Consider the following 21,280-nt stretch of genomic DNA (forward strand, 5'->3'; position numbering starts at 1 on the left):
AGTTGACTAACTTTGACTACTTTTAGGGAAATCAAGTTCATGTTGTTATTTTCAAATTTACTTTGCCAGAACACAAAGTAGAGAGACAACAACTGCATACATATCACTTCTTCCAAATAACTCTTGGATGGGAGGCAGGAACTGGGGAAGAGACAGATTGCTTGGTTTTTTTTCTTAATGGGTATAAGTAAAACAACTCAATCATAAAATGCACACAGCTGTATCTAAAAGAAAAATGCAAACACAACTTAACCATACTTTATTTGACTGCATCTTATTTAGACAGCTTGCACATTTCAAATCCCATTAAATCTCTCTCTCCAAAAGGATACGGGACAATAGAAGAAAATTATGCAGCAATATCCAGTCATCAAACAGCAGTCCAATATTTTGAGATACACGTGATATTTTATAGATACTCAACTCATATCTGACGTCAATATAATTTATGGTTATGTTTTCACAAACCTGAAAGCCCTGTAACATTATAGCACTCATTTAGTGATGTCATGGTGCACTGAAAAAGAACTCTGATGCACTACCAATTTCCTTTTATGTATGCTCCTGGAAAGTGATGAACTTCATGATTTTTAGACACCATAATAAATATACACATCCAGTCTTACACATGTCAGCCAATACTATAACACAGGGCAAGGTAAAGTTAAAATGTGACAGACAAACTCCTTTACATAGATTTGTCAAGCCAAGTGGGGAGGGTAATCTGGGGAAGAGGCAGAAAATATTAAAACCAATTTTTTAATAGTAATTTTTTTTCTTTTTTTCTTTTGCTGGCTTCAACTTCAACAACTACTGTCTGGTTTTTGACCTGTGGACTTCTCTAGAGTAGTTTCATCCTAACGTAAGGGAATCAGCCCAAAGATCAAAAATGGTAGTATACCCGTTAGCTTCTTCAATACTAACATATATAGATAGCTTCATGGTAGCATGTATAAAAATGTTCAGCAGTACCACTGCCAAACCAGTGTCAGTGGATAGTACAGTCAGTCTTAAAGAGGCAGCACCCCATTAAAAGAAAGTTGCACCAATTTTGCTCAGTTTTAGCCAAGTGAACCTACTCTATCAATTTTAAATGGAATTGTTTTAAGATTACATAAGAAAAATGAAAGCCCAATATCAAAATATAAATTAATGTCTGATGCTCCTTCAACTAGAACAGAGACAATTTTGGTGCTGGGTTATCATGCTCGAGATTAAAATTTTGCATACCCAATTAAAGACATAAGGTAGACAATGATATTCAACACATTCCAGCTGAACAATACAGCAACTATTTGACTTTTTAGTCACATGGGTAAGGTCATGTTTACAAACACCCAGTAGATTCAGCAAAACTTGGTCAATTTGGGGGAAGAGGTCAGTAGTGATGGTTTCATTGACAACCTGCCAAAAACGTCATGGTTGAACTGCAAATCTAGCATGTATCTACTCTAGGACTTGTCCCCATTAATGAGTCAAGCAAACGAATGTTCATCAACAATCATTACCTATGAACCAGCAAGTCAACTATAAAGTGGTGACATAAAATTTGATAACGTAAGTACTGAACTGTTTTATTTAGTTCGGTTCCCTCCATATTAAAAATAACTGAAGCATCACTATGACTGGTATTCCTCTAAATGCTAAAGCCCAAATGAAGTTTGACCAAAAACATACTGAATATCATGCTGAATACTGTGTGCTCATCATATTTTTAATGTAACCAGTATTCTGCCCATTAAACTTTTAAGAGCACTATAAAATGAAAAGAAAAAGTTTTCTTTAAAAATAAGGAACTATAAATATAAATGATCCCACCAGCAGGAAGATTTTATTTTCACCAAATTTGTATATCTTTATTTTGAAGGTACTTGTTACCACGTTCACTTTCAAGACACTACACTGAGCAAGGAGCAGCTTTCCTTTAAAAAAAGAAAAAAAAAAAGGCAACAAACTTTCCTGAAAGGGGGCTTTTACCAACTGTTAATGGAGGTAGGGTTTTTTAAAATACAGTAATTATAGCCATAAAATAAATTTCAAACCAAATCCTAGAGCAGAAGTAAAGCATATCCAAATTAAAGAAAACATCACATAGATTCCTACAAAACATTTTTCACAGAGAATGAATTTTATGGGTACCTAGGTTTTCCAGTTAAATAAATTATCCATCACAGGCTTCCTGACTCAACTGAAAGCAATTGACTTTAAAATTTATTACATTGCACAGACTGGCCAAAACACAATGTAACTAATGAACATGGTGATGGCAATTAAGAAAACCCATAGAACTTATTCCTAAAAAAATTTCCATTTCTCCTTTTTGTTTTTCTGGGAACTAAGCAAAGCTCCCCCAAGAATTTGCTCAAATAAGTGAAAAGAAAATAAAATCAGTTTAAGATGGATAGAATACATCTTGAAATTTATTTCCAAGACCAAGAACCAAAAGTGAAACATTTTAAGAAATGGAAGCAATGTGAATCCAAATCAAGTGGGGAAAAAAGGTCCAACTACTTTGTAAAAGCTGTTCTTCACAGCTTAGCAATAATTCTGATTAAATAAAATCATACCAATTTACATTAATTTTCTATTCTTTCCCAAAAATTCCCTCACAAAAAAAAAGTGCATCCAAAACCCAGCAATTCCCGGCTCCATCAACTTTTCTCACCCCTTTTGAGCCATTTCTCAAAGATTTTCCAAGTAGATTCAACTTCTTACTGTAAGGAAAGAAGGGACTTCTAAAGTAAACCATTCTGTCACTCACCTGGAAAAAGTATCCAAATTATAAAAATCTGAAATAATTTATTATCAAATTTAGAATTTAAATAAAAACAAAAGTTTGCTTGCAAAGGCCTTAAAGAAAAGGAAAAGACAGCATGCATTCAAAAACTAGAGATGAAGACAAATATACTTATCTACACAGGCACTGGCAGACGCAATTTAATTGTTATCTTTACTCATTGTAAGACACACCCAACCCTACATAACATCTTATTCATTCACTAATCACTGAGGTACCAATACTCAAGAATGGAAAATTTAATATTGGAAAAATAAAACCTAAAATTGAAGCTTTCCCTCATCCCCTTCAGAAAACTATGGCAGGTTTCATGTGAAATGTTAGCATACTTAGAGAATTTTACAATCTACGTTGGCTTTAAGGAACAAAAATCATGTTCCACTTACTTACTGGTTCTGTGATAAAATAATCACTATGTAAATAACATTGTCAGCAGACTTTGCAAATGAACAAACAAATCTTGGCTATCAACTGGCACATTTTGTTGGTACCAAAAGAACTCTTTAAGTTTAAAACAATCTCGTTTAATTCAGAACAAATGTACCATGCCAAAGTGCAACAAATATTGTGCGACACTCAATGAGACACTGACAGATAAGAGCTGCATGGAAATTACTAAATCCACCTGCAAAGCAATTCTGTACAAATTGCATTGCATGCAAAGGTCAATTCTGCGTGGTTGGACAGCTGTTCCTTGATGTCAGTTTCTCAACGTAGCCACAATTTAAGTCGCAGTGCATCAACTCCATTTAAATAGTATCTGAACAGCCTCTTATCTCGAACAAAACCAAGATTTTCATAAAGTTTCAAAGCAGACTTATTCGTTATTTCTGTTTCCAAAACAACCTTCAAAAAAATAAGAGAAAACTAAATTACAATTTTATATACTTTAAACTAATTTATAATTTCATAATTTGACAAATCACTTATAAAATAATCAGATCAAATACTTAAGAAAAACATTCCACATTTGTTTAAAAATTGATGCTGGAAACAATAAGTATTAAGGATGTACAGAAAGAACTCAGAAAAACAGTCATCAAAATTGTAATAATTATCTCTTGGGGCAAGGCGGGTGGGAACACTGGGGACATTTTCTGTTCTAACTGATTTTTGTAATGCTTGGAATTTTTAGCAATGAGCATATATGTTTTATACTAAAACAAATGAATTATTTCCCTGTGGAGAAAAGTAGTGTGACAAAAAGATGAAGAAAAAAATCAACTATCAAAGGTTTAAGAAAATAAACCAGTACTTGAAACTATTCAGATTGACTTCCAACTTCTATTATTTTTATTAATTTGTCATCATTTATCCTGGCGACAACTACCATATTGGTCTGGAGTCTAGACCAGAGCCTGCAAACTACAGCTCTTTGGCCAAATGTGCCTACTGTCTGTTTTTGAAAATAAAGTTTTATTGAAACACAACCATACCCATTTGTTTACATGGTATCTATGGCTGCTTTCTCAATACAAAAACCAACTTGAGCCATTGCACCAGAGACCTATGGTCCACAAAGCCTAAAATATTTACTATCTGGCCCTTTGCAGAGAAAGTTTGCCAAACCTAGACCAAAGGTACCCAAACTTTAGTGTACCTGGAGGGCTTGTTAAAATCCATTGCTGAGCCCCCCCCCCACAAAGTTTCTGAATAGGTTTGGGGTAGGCCCAAGAATCTGCATTTTTAAAAAAATGCCAAGTGATGCTAATGCTACTGGTCAGGGGACTACATTCTGAGAACCACTCTCTAGACATTATGGATATCAACACTTAACAGAGGAACACACAAAGTATTAACTACTATCTGGGTCTTTTTTAATACTACTGAACCAATGACCCTGACAACGAAGAACTGAAACTTTTGAAAATTACGTGATTTTCTTTTCTTAATTTATTTCTACCTTCCTCTACCAAAACATCCTTTATCCCATCCTCCCAACTTTTACACACATAGCTCTATTTGCCTTTCTTCTCAACCTACCTCACTGAGAATTATCAACACAGTGAGCCACAGTTATTGCTGGGATGTCACAGCCCTTAGGTGTTTGGAGTGGGGACAAAAGGGCAAAGTATAATTAAACAAAGGCCCAAGTGGAGCTGTAAGTCTCTTCCTGTTCTCTCTCAAGCTATCAAAAAACCTGACAAGAATTCAAGCAATGCACATAAATAATAAAGACTGTACCTCAACTCGTGGTATCCAAAATGGACCTCATGATCAACTCCTCCTCTATAATTCCACCTATCAGTAACAAGATCTCCATCTCACCAATGCCTCCAACTTGAAAACTAGAAGTCATCTTTGAAGCTCTTTCCTCTGCACCCCACCCCATACATCCAAGCACTGAGCATTTCAGTTCTCTCTCAAATCCCTCTCAAATGGATCCTCTTCTTTCTATCCCTTTGATACCACTCTAGTCCAAACTGCCAACAACTTTCATTGTAACTACAAGGGCCTCCTAACTCAAAAGGTCTGCCATTCTCTATGTTATTAATTCTCTACTTAAAACCATTTATTGACTCCCTTCTGTCCTCAACATAAAGTCCACAATCTAAAGATAATCGAAAGAGACCTAAAACGTCCATCAAGATATGGCCTCTACCTAACTTGCCAATTTGGCTTTAGGTCTCCCTGCTTGCTCTCCATGATTAACAATAAGCTTTCAGTTTCTGGAACCCACTATAATCTTTCCCACGTGGGACGTTTCACATAAGCTGTTTTCTCTGTCTAGAAGAATGCTCTTCCTATCTTCCTTGCTTTTGGCCTTAGCTTGTCACTTCCAGACTGGGTGGAGTGTCCCTTTCCTTTCATACTACCCAGCAGCACTCTACACTGCTCCTCATTCACCTGCACTCTCATTCAATATTTGATGAGTTTGTCATCTCTCCTAGCTGGTGAGCCCAACAAAGGCAGAGATCAATGGGTATCTCCTTCACAGCTCTTTCCTCTGCAACAAACACACTGTCTGACACACAGAAGGCTCTTCAATATTTGCTAATTATATACGTTGTTAGCACCTTTTATTATATTACATACATTAAACAAAAGTATTGCCAAGCTTTTAAACGACCAGAGTACTTAAAGAGAAAGCATCATCTTAAGGCAACTACCTATGCAATTAACTCATAAAAGCAAATCACATACTAAATCTAAACTTTTGAAAGATCTAAAAACAAGTAATTAATAGTTCAGGAACAAAGGAAAATGTTCCTAGGAAGGCCTTAAATAATAGTGAGATAGCAAACAAACTGGTTTAAGATAAGAATAAAAAGTCAATGATTTCTCTTTGCTCTTAAAAAAATGGAATTTAATTTTTAATAATGTATGCTATCCTGCCATCTGGAAGACTCCAGTCTGGTCAATATAGGTTTTCAGTTTTGAATAATTCTCTTGGGTAATTCCTAGAATTCTGTTTTAGGCCAGCACCTAATTACAGCTAAAATGTTAAATTAAAACAAATCATATGAGAAGCAATAAAGCAGCAACAACTCAAAACTTGAAACTGATTTCACAGAAATAACAAGGAGTGCAACAGTTTAAAAAAATAGCTACTATATATTGAAGGCTTACTAAATGCTATGTAAAGCATTTCACATGCATGTCATTATGTTATTTTCACAGTAACCCTATGAAATAGATATGATTATCTCCAGTCTACAAATGAATGAAAATCAAGGACACCAATAGCACAAGAACAGACCGGACTCCAAATCTGAACCAGAGCTTAATAGTATCCACTCTTCTGTACCTCCCCAATTGCTTCCCAGAGTAAAACAAAGCAACAAATGAGAGATCTATCCTATTTACAACACAACGAAGGCGATCTAAGTCCATGTTCATTAATAGTTGCCAATCTAAAATATTCAAAACAAATCTGAGGCTAATTACAGCTACATAAATACACACTTAAGGTGTGGTAAGGAGTTGAATTCAGGTTTGTTGGCATCCTAACAACAAACAAAAGTGTGCCCAATTACATAGAAAAAAATTACCCAAAGGGCTAATCTTAAACTAAAAAGAGTCTCTTGGCATGCTCACATTTTCTAAACAAAGAGATCATGTATTATTTGACATAATAGAAAATGTCAGAAAAAAGTAACTACTTTTTAATACTTATTCATTTAAATTCTTATAGCTATATTAAAAGAGAATCTGAGTTTATACTGGAAATTCACTATTAAACTATTCTTTTAGTCCACATCATGGGAGTATTACATAGGAAGCCAAAGGATAATGAGGTTATTTTGGTCCTGAAGAAACTTGGCAAAGTTGAATTCTACTTAGAGAAAAAAGATTACAGTGAAGTTCCATGGATTCTCTTAGCAACAAACCATTGTCATGATAAGCCAAACCATTACTGTTTAGAAAGCCTTTATTAACATTGTAGGCTGGAAGCTCCTGGAGGGAGGGCAGGCTTGTTAACTGCTAGAACCCAAGCACTAGTTCATTTTCTGACACCTCACAGGCCATACACTGATACCGCTGAATTAACAACTTTATTGCTCTTCATAACATCCGTTTAAGATCAGAATTACCATCACATTGCAGAGACAAAGCAGCAGATTTATAAAAAGTTAAATGACTTGCCTACAATCACACAACTATACTAAGTGACAGAACATGGATCTAAAACCCAGGCTTCTCATATCCAGTTCTTTAATTAGGCCAAACTACTCAACCAAAAATTCTTACTGCTTAAATAACTTTATTTTACTCTGTTCTTAACCTTGCAGCTTGTGTCTCATAAGCAAAATATGTTTCCAGTGAAACTAAAAATGTTAAACATAAATTATTAAATACAAAAAGCTTATAAGTCATCTTGTACATTATCATGAAATGTATGTTATTTTGTTAATATGTTAACAGGTTTATTACTGGTTATTTAAATAAAGTAGGCCACTGTTGGTGGGAATGTAAATTGGTACAGCTGCTATGGAAAACAGTATGGAGGTTCCTCAAAAAATTAAAAGTAGAAATATCATATGATCCAGCAATCCCACTTCTGGGTATACATCCAAAGGAACTGAAATCAGGATCTCAAAGAGGTACCTGCACCCCCATGTTCACTGCAGCATTATCACAATAGCCAAGACATGGAAACAACCTAATTGTCCATCAACAATGAATGGATAAAGAAAAAGTGGCATATATATATATGTATACATATATATGATGGAATATTTTTCAGCCTTAAAAAAAGAAATCCTGCCATTGTTACAACACATGGATGAACCTGGAAGACATTATACTAAGTGAAATACGTCAGACACAGACAAACACTGCATGATCTCACTTACATGTGGAAACTAAAACAAACTTATAGAAGCAGAGAGTTGAATTGTGGTTGCCAGGGGCTGGGGGAGGGGGAAATGGAAAGATGTTGGTCAACTAAAAATGTTTTAAAGTCACATACTACACACTTAAATTCCATTAAGAAATTCTGATTCCAGTGTATTCTCATCATATTTGAGTTAGTTCTGAGTGTTAGTTCTGAGTGTTAATATCATGGTAATCATACCTTAAATCTAAAAAAAATTTTGAAATTTAAATTTCCAGAGATGAAGATTTCAAGGACATCTACAGCTTAAAAAGTAAAGCACTGTTCCTCATGCTGATCAATCACCTGCCCCATTCTAATTTATTTCAGAAAAACGTACAATAAAAGCAAATGGCCACCATGTGGGTTCATTATTTTAGGTACACAAATCCTACTTTAAAAATTACATTTTAGAAAACTCACTCATGCTATTTGTACGCATTTTTCTTATTACTTCTCCTAACGTAAAACAAGAACCCGAGATGCTTGTCCTAGTAGTCATTACATGGTTTGGCAGCCAGAGCATGTGGGGGCGTAACCAAATTCAAGTCAGATCAGCAGTATGGGTAATGCATTTCTTATGCATGAAGCAATGAATCCACTTGTTTCCTTTTTGAAGCTATAACTTTTTAGTCAGCTCCAAATATATAGAAAATGAAAAAGAACTTCCGCTACGCTGCTTTAACATGTCTAATTCTGATATAAAAAGTTAAGAAAGTCATAGTAAGGCAAAATAAAAACATCTATTAGACCAGGAGAGTACATCATTATTATATGAGCAAAAACATAATCTACATTTCAACTCTGTGATTACTAACTTTGGTTTAATTTACTCTGAATTTATCTTAAAATGACAAGTGGCAACCAAGAGCAATATAAACATGACTCAAGGTCACAGCTAAATTCTGCAAACAGAATAGAAAGTAAAAATAGACCGGATGTACATGTTAAGGCTTCAGACAGAGATTTCCAAATGTACCTCTGTTAATAGGTTCATAGATTTAAAAATCTCTATAAGAATAAAAAAATCGCAATACAACCGAAATAGAAATGTAGAAAATGTAATTTAAACCCCTTCTCAAATGTCTTTCTGATAATTTGCCAAAATTTCTTAACACTTTAAAAGAAAGGAAGGTTGGCTTAACTTAATGAAAGTAAAAATCACTTAGTTGTTTTATAATTGGTCATTGTATTCTTGGAGAATTATAATTTCAAAGTTTTCCTCAAAACAATTTTATACAAGACTATTTTTACATACAATTTTGTTTTTACCAAAAGGTATTTTAATAATTTGGTTAACTCTGCAGATACATTTTTTTCATCTTACTATGTACAAAAATAACTAAGACGATTGCTGTTCCTAGAAAGCTTATAGAAAGCTCAGAGAGAAAGACAAGTTAACTAAATATACAAATCAAAATTCCAAAGTGCTTTAAAAAAAAAAAAAAAAAACGAGGAGAGATACAGATAAGATGCTGGAAGCACAGAACTAATCATTCAACAAATATTTATGAATCATGTACTCAATCACAAATGCCACACTAAGTACTAACAATACAGCAGTTAAACAAAAAAAGGCATCTCTGCTCTCCTTAGTGGCTAAGGCACAGACTCTGAACAAGCATATTTAAGCAAAGTATTACAAAAAGGGAAGTTAAGAAAACCACAGAGGGTGTGAATGATTCTGTCCAGAAGAGTTAAGGGAAACTTAAAGGAGTTGCTGATATTTGAATTGTGTCTTAAAGACTGAGAAGTATTTTAATAAGCAGAGGAGGACCAAGAAGCTACTGAGTATATATAGCACATTAGTGCTATATATACTACACATTAGTGAGAAAGTAGTTACACTGAGCAGACGGGGAAGAAACCAGACCAGACGGGATGAAACAGTAATATAAGGAAGTGGCACCAACAAACACACTACTATCAAAAATTAGAAGGGAAAAGGGAACAGAAGAGTTTGTTGCTTATATGGTTTAAAACTCAATGAAAGGGAGAGTGAAAGCCTTATCAAGAGTAAACAAGAGTTCTCTGTCTCTTCAAACAGCAAATACTTTATCTGAACAATGTGGGACACAGATAATTTTTTTAAACCACAGAAGAGTTCTCTAATCCAGAGGCAGACTATTCAAACTGCAAAAACTATCCATTTAAAACCATACAACAGGAATAAATTCATGGCACTATCCCCATTTCAGGTTAAGATTAACTAACACTCATTGCTTCAAAATTAAGAGAAATGAATCAGAATTAGACTTTTAGGCCCACAAAGAAAAGAGTATTTCTACCATAAAATGTGTCACTAATTTAGGATTTAACTTTGAGACTAAAACAATATAACCAAAATCTCCATATCATTACTCAGAACTTTCAAAGAAAAACCAATACTATTTAAACATTTGATCAGTTAAGGTAAAGCACACAGCCTGTCTCCCAGGTAGTGGCGATAACTCAGAAAAGGCATAACCATAAGAAACACGCTCATAACACCGCTCTTCACTGGAAACCACTCTACTCAGTAGCAGTAGAGAATCAAAACATGATCTTAGCATCCCAAAGATTTCTCCAAACTGTTAAGCAACCTTTTTTTGAAGCCTGACTTCCCTGCTTGATGAGCTGACTAAGCCAACGTGGGTATGGACCAAACAAAGACTTATGTTTCCAGTTTGTTTCCAGAATGTTTCCAGTCCAATTCTCTTCCACAAATTTTAGTTATCAGCCATGTAGATGACCAGGATCACCACAATTTTTACTTTTTGATGTTAAAAGCTGTGAACAATATGAGACCCCTCACCATGTGTGACTTATCCTATTTGGAGTAAAATTAAATACCCTTAAATCCCAGGCTGACTTCTCTGTGCTGCCCAGTATGTCTGTAGGCCTTCTCATACAACCACCATTTAGTGTGATCTGTCAGAATACAAATAATGTGAACAGGAACGTGAAAATACTCTGTGGTAAATCTCTGTATTCCGACATGGAAATGTGTTCACGAGATATTGTTAAGTGGAAAAAGTAATTACTGCACAATAATAATTATGATTTCATTTGTATAAAAAAAGTATTACACATTTGCATACTGGTGTGCTTAGAAAATTGGAGGATGCATATTGAAAGATTAACAGTAGCTATAAGTGGAAAGAAGGATGAAGAGTTGAAGAGCATGAGCATGGTGGAAGAAGGGACTTTGTACCCCAAAATACACACATACATAATGGTTAATGATAGTGTATAAACTGGGTAACAAAAAATCCCACTTTTAAAAAAAGTAACCAAAACAAGTTACTTATTATTGTCAGTCTGCTGAGGAAAAAAGTACCTAATTTCACGTATTTTCAGAACTCTCTAAGGCACACTTGCCCTCCGACAATAAAGACAACTGTCACTCGTACTGCTCATAAAGTTACTAGCACAACCTTGCTCTTTCTTAGTTATCAAGGCTATATTAAAGACATCTATAATTCCCTAGTTTATACTTATTCCCTTCCACATTATATAACGGTAAATCTTAACATTCCCAACCGTCATCATTATTTATTGAGCACCCACCATGTGTAAAACATGGTGCTGTAAGATACAAAGAAATTATACCTGCCGTCAGGCCTTACAAACAAGCTAAAAAGAGAAGATGCTCTTACGTTAATCTACAGATAGCTCTACATTTAAAAAGTGGTTGTCTTTTCTTCCCTCAAGCCTTATCATTATTTAATGCTGAGAGATTTTTTTCAAGTGTGAAATGTCCTTCATATGGGCTGAGTTGGCCCATAGTCAAAAAGAAAAAAACAGGAAGTGTTATTTAGAGAGAAATTAAGGCTAATATGCAAGTAAATTACAACAAGGTTTGTAATAAGAGCTACCTTAAATGACTTAACTGATAACAAATCCTCAGAATATCAATTATTTACTGAAAACGTCTAAGATTTCACCTTTACATTTTGTCACAGAACAAATTTTAGCTCCCATTATCATCTTAAAATTTGTTCTGGGTCAAAATTCAGGTGTTTTTAAATGGTATATAATTTTCAGCACAAGATGCATTTGTATAATAATAGTCTGCAATGAAATATGCAGTACAATTTATTACAGGATATTTATAAAAACAACCAGGAGAAATTGCTCAGGATACAAGGTCTTACACATTTGGAAAAACTTACCTCATCACAGTCTCCTTCAACCATGGCATATATAGCTTTCTTAACCAAGTTAGTACCTAGAATATAGATCTGAGTATTAATGAATGAAAAATGTGATTAGTTTCTTAAAGACACCTAAATTATGATATTCATAATAAGCACGGAAATGTCAAATGCTGGGTTCTACCTTGAATGCAGATACACAGATTATCTCAAATTAAATGAGAAAAAATTTAGATTATAACTGAGAGGCCAACAGAACCTACACATAGCAATGTAAGTTTCCTCTTGAAGGACCGATCTCCTGATATATTCCTTTTTCTCAGGTGTAATTATTTGCTCCAAGCAAGAATTTGTGCTATTCTGTTTGAAGGAAAAAAAGAAAAAAGCAAGATATGGTATGGTCTGAGCAACCCAGGAACTCCTTGAGCTGGCCAGAACTCACCGCGTGATTCTTGAGCCAATCTTGCCAAAGATCCCACCAGAACTGCTGTGACCCAGAGTGGGCCCAAGCTACTGAGCTGGTTCCTACAAACCCTACAGTGAGCTTAGGCACACTAAAGTCCAGCACTCACAAATTAGGTCAATGGTATGTCTCTAAATGTCTAGAAAAATGTATCCTAGTTTAGGGTCAGATATATTTGGTACAATAAAGGGAAAACAATTGCCAAATTTGAAGAGAAGAAAGAAACCCAAATTTTATAAGAAATATCTTAATTTTCAAACCATGAACACGACCAAGCACGAATTACATGGGCCAAACAAAATACGTCTGAGGGCCAGGATGCAACCCTCAAGCCACTGGTTTCTGCCCTCTAAACTACCCAGACAATTGCCTATCATTTGCCATGAGTCCTTATCAGCTCTTTTTTATGCGTCCAAGACTCAAATTTGACTTATATAACAAGTCCAATTCATTAAAAATCTTAGTGGTAAACTATAACACTATAAGAAAAGTTTGTTAAACCTAATATATTAAGTAAACCTATTCATAATGATTTCTCATGACATCTCAGATTGTATGAAACAATCTTAAATTGGACAATAACACTCAAAGATTAAAAAAAAAACCTACATGTGACAAAACTGCTAGTAATTAAATACTGGTACAGGCATCAAATCTTCTTTCATGAATACTTAGCTTCATTCAGTACATCCCAGAATTTGACATGCTCAGACAAGTGTTTGTCTACCTGATCCTCCATCTTGAACAAACTGCCAGTAGGTCATAGACACTAGGATAGTGGTTCTTAACCAGGCTTACATCACAGTCACCTGGGGAAGCTTCAGCCCTACTTCTAACAGGACAAACAAGATTCTCAGGGGGAGTAGCTTACACATTTGTTTTTAAACCATCCAGATGATTCTAATGACCATTATAAACCATGAGTACAAGATTACCTGAAAATGCCAGGCAAGGTAGACCCAGGAAAGAGATGAGTCTGGGAATAGTAAACAACAATTCTCCTTTCTCCTGGTCCTCCCTGAATTGCTAATATAATGTTTGATGACTAAACAATACTAACCATGCTAAACAATACTAACCATCTCCCTAATTTTGCCTTGATTGAGGTCTACTTAACCCAAGTATGGACAGCTGCTTGAGGGCTGTGATCAAGTGCCCTAATAATGCTATTAAAAACTGCAGTACTTAGTATAATGTAAAGCATTTTGAATGTGATCAAAAAAAAACGTTTGGAAGTGAAAACTAATCACGTGCTACTTGTTAGAAAGATAACCTCTCAAACAATAAAACAATTCATCTTAAGAGCACTTCGAAAATGTTTTGAAACAAAAACAATCTTAATTTTCTTCCCTTAGCTTCATGCTCATTTCTACATATTTACATTTAAATCTTTTCCTTCAAAAAACAAAAATGAAAATAACATGCATTCTTTTAGTGACATAATATTTTTCTTACCAATGCCATTTCTCCTGTATTTGGAATCCACAGCTAACATGGCTATATAACCTCTGCGGAACATCTTTTTGTGCATATCCAACTTGCAAACGATGGCACCTACACACTCCTCCCCTACCATGGCCTTAAAAATAAACAAACAGTTATGAAGAATAACGTTGCCATCAGGTCCTGCACAATTACCCAGGGAAACAGCAACCAACAATTGGTCAGCATTTTTGAGGGAGGAAGAGATAACGAGAATTCTAGCAAGAGAGCAATCACGGAAGTTTCAGAAACCTAAATCCCAGAAATCCTTCGAATGTCCTAGTTTTAAAATCTTCGACATTCTTGAGAACATGAATTTCTTATGCTTATTGGCAAAGCCTAGGGGAAAAAAAGCAAGATTTCTACAAGGTCAACATTCAAGTACTTTCTAAGAGGTGCTTATAATTATTTGCAATAAAGACCTATGTATTTAAGATTTGGGAAGGGGGAAATATGTGAAAATATTTTTAAGAAAAAGTCTATTCATTAGGATATGATAAAATATTGTGAAACTTGCTTATCAGCAGAGTACTATAAATTTAAATAACAATAGTTTTAGTGAAAGACAGATATAAGACATAATATTTATACCCGAACAGTAGATAGATTAGATCTTTCAAAGAAAAAAACAGTTTCTAAGGTATTCCTTAGATCCTATCCAAGGGGTTTTTGTTATTGAAGGACTACTAAGACTAGATATATGATGGTCTCATTTTTAGGACACTCCTGACAGTGTGAGTTATTGTCATAAAGCTCATAGAATATCTAGAACTCCAAGTCAGAGCTTCATATTAAAACAAAAGCTTTAATATGATTTTACAGAGCTATTTTAACAAAAATGTACAGCTTTCCAGAGTGTTAAAGGTTACATGTTAAATAAATGCTAATCATGCCCTATTTTCATTAAGATTTCCAGTGTTGTCATTGAAAATGTTTTTCAAAAATTCCATCACTGACAAAAAGTTCTAGTAATACTGTATTCTGGTAAACATAAATAGGGCAATAGCTCCAACTGTTTAATAGTGTGTCAGCCGGAAATATGTTTGCTGTAAAGAGCCCTCATTAAAAAAATACCAAAACTTCAAATTCTCTCTTAATAAAATTAACTTTTCAGAACTATTTCAACAACAAAAACCAGAATGAGTTAAAAAAAATTAATAAGAAAAACCCAATTTATACTTAGTATCTATTTTAACTTGAATTTGTTGTGACTTTCTTTAGTTCATCATTCTGTAAAGTGATTAAAAGTTTTTTGTTTTTTTAACTGTGGAGAAATCTTTTAGGCAAGATAATTCTAATCCAATTCACGCAAACCTAAACTAGGTCAGAAAAATCCTTTTGAAGGGATATTAAATTCAACAATCCAAACTAATTCATTTCTGTTTTATCACACAATCCAAAACTATTTTGGGCCAATAAACCTCTAAAACGGTTATTTACATTTCCATTCACAATAAATCAATCTGGTTCATTCAAAATTCTTTTCAAAACAAAATTTCTTTCTGTAGTTAAGACCTGAAATATACACAAAAGTTGTTTGGTTGAACAACCCTTACAGCATTTTCTGATTTGAAAATTACTCACTTCAAATATATGTGTGTGGTTGTGTACAACACCAAATGGTACATTAAAAATTTTTTGACCTGACCTCATAAGCTGGGGGAAATGGATATCTACATAAATCTATGACACAAAGCTGTAGGACAGCTATACTTCACAATTAATAAACCATCCAAAAGAGGAAAAAATTAACACCACTAGACACAATACAACTGGACAATACTTTCAAATTGGATAGGAATTTCAAACAAATCTTTGTCCTTTGACCAAGAAAGTAAAGCAAAGTATTATATCAGTTCACTCTTGGACCAGATTGATTTCTTCCTAATTAAGAATCTGTAGGAGCAAAAGTCCAGTTGTATCCATCATTTAAAAATAAAAGCCCAATATAAGATACATTGTTTAATAAATAAAATGTTCGTAGTGAGGAAGGCCAATGCTGTATTTTTTCCTGATAAATTGCTGATGAATATACACTTACAAGAATAACTAAACTGCCTGTCAATTATTCCAAATAAAAGCTTCTGCATATACATTTGGAACTCATGCTGTTAAATGTGTTCTTTTTTCAAGGATGTGAACTGAAAAATTCCTGGCAAGATCAAGACTTAACTCTACAAGGCCAACTGCTTGTCAATCTATAAACTTGAAAAATATAAATTGTGTAAAATAGAGATTCCCAAATTCCAGAACACTACAAATAGGAAAACAGAGGAAGCCAGGAAGTTAACTTTAGAACAAATAAGCGAAGTAGTATAGTAGATCAGTAGTAATGAGCTTAAGAAGTTCAAAAAGGCACCAACAACTGAAAATACCATGAACTCAAAAGAGGTAGAGATAAATTAGTAAAGTACAGAGTAATTGACAGTTCCTCCCATTCGTATAGTACTGTTACAATTATTAGGAAGAATCATAAGAAACCGTCATCTTGTTAGTCAAATATGGTCAAGTATTGGCAATTTTCTAAGGTTCAACCTCATATATTCCATTTGATCCATTACAGGTTACTCATGGAAACCAGGAACATTCTGGAGGTTTCTAATCTCTTGAGATTGATGTTTGTAAGGACAGGTGTCCCTTGGTGAAGCATAACCTAGTGACACAATGATCTTTGCTGAACGGGTCAAGGGTGTGTCATTTTTCAGATTCTTACTTGTTTCCATAATGAAAAGCCAGGAGACCTGGGATCAAATTTTACCTCTCTGCCACTAAATAGCTAGAGATTGAAACATTTTAAGTCACTCCGGTCCTTAATTTCTTTTCATTAAAAAAAATAATAAAGTTGAGCTAGATTATCTCTAGGATCCTTTACAGTTCTAAAATGATAGGATTTAGGGCCGGGCCCATGGCTTAGTGGTTAAGTGCGCACGCTCCGCTGCTGGAGGCCCGGGTTCGGATCCCGGGCGCGCACCGACGTACCGCTTGTCCAGCCATGCTGAGGCCGCGCCCCACGTACAGCAACTAGAAGGATGTGCAACTATGACATACAACTATCTACTGGGGCTTTGGGGGAAAAATAAATAAATAAAATTATAAACTGATATGATTTAAAATAAACATACACACTTGTATTTCTTTAAATTAGTTCTTAGGGGAAATTCAAAATTTTTTAAATGCCAATATAAATGCCCCAGTTCTAAATGGCCTCTGCTTGTTTAATTGTTGTTTTATGTTCAATACCTCCAGATTCACACTTGCACTAGTAAATCTTATAGGTGAACCACTTGTGCATATTTCAATTTCTAGATATTCAGAATCGAATGTTAAACTGGCTATTAACGGCTAAAGTAGAAATTAGCTGGTGAATTGGGAGAAGTCTACGTAAAACCAAAACTAAAGTTTACTAAGTTTATCAGAGTCTAAAATGGCAGACAAGTTGCGAGGCCTAGGTAAAATCAGAACTCAAAAGCTGACTATCATATATACACAACTATTTTCTGGAATGAACAGAAATATATATATATATATATATACTATTTCAATTTAAAGTGCGACTCAATTGTATGCTTTTGTGGGTTAGCTTACAATTAAATCAATCTACAATTTTTAGCAATTACAAAGGCATTTGATATGACATTTATAATAGTACTATAAAATCATTTTCCCATATTCATTGACACAGACATGACTTAGAACTTCTATTTTGATACAATGATTAGAATACTGTAAGAGCAGTTTTGTAGAATATAAAATAGTTCCCACAGTATAAACAAACATACTAAATTGAAGTTTAGCAAAGTGAACACAGAAAAATAACAGAACTACTATTACCTACAATGCTGAGGTTATATTTTCAAATTACCACCAAGCTATGAAATCAAAAAGTCAGACTTCTAAAGTACTGTCAAAACGTCTTGCAGGGAATTACTAAATGCAACCAAGTCAATGCTAAAACAATACAAAATGGTAGTGGCTTTTCCTTCACATATCATAAAATACTCCTTAAAAGCATGCTGCCTTTCTTCAGTAAAATTCAGTGGAAATACACTTCTGAGTACATGATCCGAAGCATACACCTGCAGTCAATATTTAATTGAAAGGTCTGATACAGACTGAAAGTGGTCAATATTATTGGAAAGAAACTATTGGTACTGCCAGTAGTATGTAAATTAAAAAAAAAAATCATTCAGCTTGTTTGGTAACCAAGTCTTTTTTGCTTACATATAAAATTTTTTCTCAATTATACTTCACACAAGCTAGTGTTACTCCTAGTATTTAGGTTATCTATGACCAGTTTCTTAAAAAAATAAAATTAGTAACAACTTCGCACTTCATTTCCTACATTCCACAAAAGGGTATTTTGTTCAAGTCTCAGGAGTCTTTCAGCAACCAGGAGTGTTAGTAGTGCCTTCTGCAATCCAGCACCAGAAAGCAGGCTGGCTACAACTGTTAACTGTCCTGCTGAAGTAAAAGGAAACAATCTCCATAATTATGGCATATGCTTGTAAGATTTAATTCTCCAGTGTGGCCACAGCAAGTTTACTGACAATCATGTTCACCAAAACACTCTTCCCTGATTATGTCTGTAATTGAGAGATTAATAAGGCCTGTATTCCAACAGAACCATATTCAAATTAAATGAATGCAAAGTGCTTCGAGGATGAGGGAGGGTAATTAAAGATGGTTAAACGTGATTATAAGTTAATGCAAACAGGATACAAGACCCCCAGCATGCATCACACAGGCTTGTTGCATTTACATCAGTTATCAAGTTAACTCGGATCGGGAAGTCTTACCTTCAAAACAATTTCATGAAAGAACTAGGAGTGTGTACACGCACTTTACATCATAAGGTACTAAGAAATGCAGGATACATCCACTGCCACTCTCAGCCCTCACACTCCCTGCCCTGCACGGCCTGGATCTCTCTGCTGGGTTCACCCTCTTTTCATTCCATCCACTTACCAAGAAGCACAGCTGTGGCCAGTTGTGGATAAAATATCTATAGGTATAAATGGAGTAGGGTTCAGACAGATCTTTGGTGATCAGTCTCATGATATCGGGCATTTGTAGCTCGGATTCATATCGGACATAACGTATCGTCCGATCCTGCCCAGGCTCAGCCTCCCTGCCCGAGAGGCTTCTTAAACTGCAGCCGGCGGTCAGGGACGAAGACAGCAGCCGCACCTGCTCGTCGTCCTCCTCCCGCTCGGCGCCCCCCGCCAGTCCATTGCGGGCCGCCGCGGGATCGCTCGCCGCCGCCGCCGCCGGGACGGGGAGCGCAGTCCTTGCGCCGCTGGGGAGGCAGCGAGGGGGGCTCTCGCCCGAGTGTACTCCGGCTCCTTTTGTGGCAGTCGCTCTGGGGCCCCCGTCGGGGGCGGCCGCGGTCGTGGCCGCCTCCGCCGCACTCAAAACCTTGCTCTTGAGGGAGGCGGCCGCCCGGAGGTGCCGCAGTTCGGGGCTGATCAATCCGTTGAGCTGCGGCTGCTCCTGCGGCGGCGGCGGGCAGCGGGGGCACGGAAGCCCCTTGGCCGCCGCCGCCGCCGCCTCGCCGCCCGCCGGGCTGCCGCCGCCTTCGTGCTCCTCGTCGTCCTCGTCGTCCTCGCTGCAGCAGGCGAGGGCGGCCCCCGCCGGGAAGGGGCAGCGGGGCTCGGCCGCCGAGGCCGGAGGTGCCGGCGGTGGGAGGAGGCTGCTAGGCCCAGGCGGTACCTCCGCCATCCTGGAGGCGACACAGACCGAGAGGGGAGGCCATGAGAGGCGGCCGGCGAGCGCGGGGCAGGGGCGGCGGGGCGGCGGAGGTGGGGGGAACAAAGGCAGAAACCGTCCCTCTGGAGCGGCCCCCAATTCCGCGCCCCCCCGCTCTCCAGCGCCGCCCAGCCGCTCCGCCGGCCACCGTCCCCGTCCGCCCGCGCCCAGCCGCCAGCCCTGTCACCCGCGGCCCCTCCTCGTCCCCTCCGCGCGGCTCACCCCGCACAGGTCCCCGCCGCCACTGCCGCCACTCCTCTTCCTCCTCAGCCGCCTCCGCCGCCTCCTTCGCCGCCGCGGCCGCCTCCACCGCCGCCGAGGCTCTCACTCTGCCGCCGTCGCCGTAAAGCGCCCCGGCTGTTACCCCGGGTAAAGTTTCCTGGGCCGGGCTTTACGACACTTCCCTGCCTGCCGGCTGCCGGGCCGAGGGAAAGGGGCGTGGAGGGAGGTGACCTGTGCGGGGGCGGGGACGAAGGTGTCTCTTGCCGGCCTCGGGGGAGGCCGCGTGCTAGCGGGCGGGGCTGTGGGGCTGCGAGGCGGGGAAGTTGCGGGAGCTTTGCAGTGCCCCGCTCCCAATGCTCTCTCCTCGGCTTTGGCCTCCCGTGCCCGCCGAGCTCGCCGCGCGCGGCCGGGGAGGGGTGGGCCGGACGGGCGGTCCGTATTCCCAGCCCGCCGCCCCCGCGGAGCTGCCGCGAAGCCCGCCCGCTCGGGGCCTGCTGACCGGGCCTTACGCAAGCCTTCGGAAAATGCTTTTCCTCAACTGTACGACGTTTAACTTTTGCCCTAATGGGACCGGGGTGGGGGCGGGGGCGGGTTACCTGAGTCCCTTAAAAATGGAGCCAAGCAGGGGAGAAAATCGAAAATGAGAGAGAGTTAAAAGCTTTGAGCTGCGAAAATATGGGAATGGCTGTTGAAACCTGGTCGTGTGCCATGTGAATTAAGTTGAACTAGTCTTTGCTCCTTTGAGGCAAGAGAAGGTGGATAGGTGGTCCTCTTCCTCTCTTTATCCTCTTCACCCAGCCCAGCAAAGTTGTGGGTAAATGTGATTAACAGGTGCTGGGCAGCTGCAAGCACACCTGAGGAAGAGTTAGAGCGAGATGGTGGAGGAGAGTGACGACAGCTCAGAAGCACATTCCTAAGCTTGTGGTACCAATTGTGATAGGGTGTGTATCACCGGTAAGGAGGTGTACTTGACCCTCTGCCCCACTCTCTCCGCCAAGCGGTCGGCCTCAGCGGGTGCAGAAGGGATAGAACCGCAGCCCGCGCTTCAGCGTATGGCTCCGCTCTCTCCGCTCTGGTCCGAAACTGATGATTTTCAGCAGATCTGTTCCAAGACGAAC

General features: G+C 37.8%; 1 protein-coding gene and 1 pseudogene across 1 annotated transcript; one reads left to right on the top strand and one right to left on the bottom strand.

The window, feature by feature from the left end:
- Window positions 1-225: 225 nt before the first annotated feature.
- Window positions 226-20,264, bottom strand: NAA30 (N-alpha-acetyltransferase 30, NatC catalytic subunit). The gene is made up of 5 exons (XM_004426446.3): window positions 20,163-20,264; window positions 19,161-19,914; window positions 14,169-14,292; window positions 12,269-12,324; window positions 226-3,643 (listed from the first exon to the last, which is right to left on the bottom strand). Exons 2-5 carry the CDS (start codon window positions 19,911-19,913, stop codon window positions 3,506-3,508), a joined length of 1,071 nt encoding a protein of 356 aa, XP_004426503.2. The 5' UTR covers window position 19,914; window positions 20,163-20,264; the 3' UTR covers window positions 226-3,505.
- Window positions 19,739-20,715, top strand: LOC147913945 (uncharacterized; annotated as a pseudogene).
- The last annotated feature ends 565 nt before the right edge of the window (window positions 20,716-21,280 follow it).

This window comes from Ceratotherium simum, chromosome 24, assembly GCF_057802395.1.
Source record: "Ceratotherium simum simum isolate JZ-2026a chromosome 24, ASM5780239v1, whole genome shotgun sequence".
In the NCBI taxonomy this organism is placed as follows: Eukaryota; Metazoa; Chordata; class Mammalia; order Perissodactyla; family Rhinocerotidae; genus Ceratotherium; species Ceratotherium simum.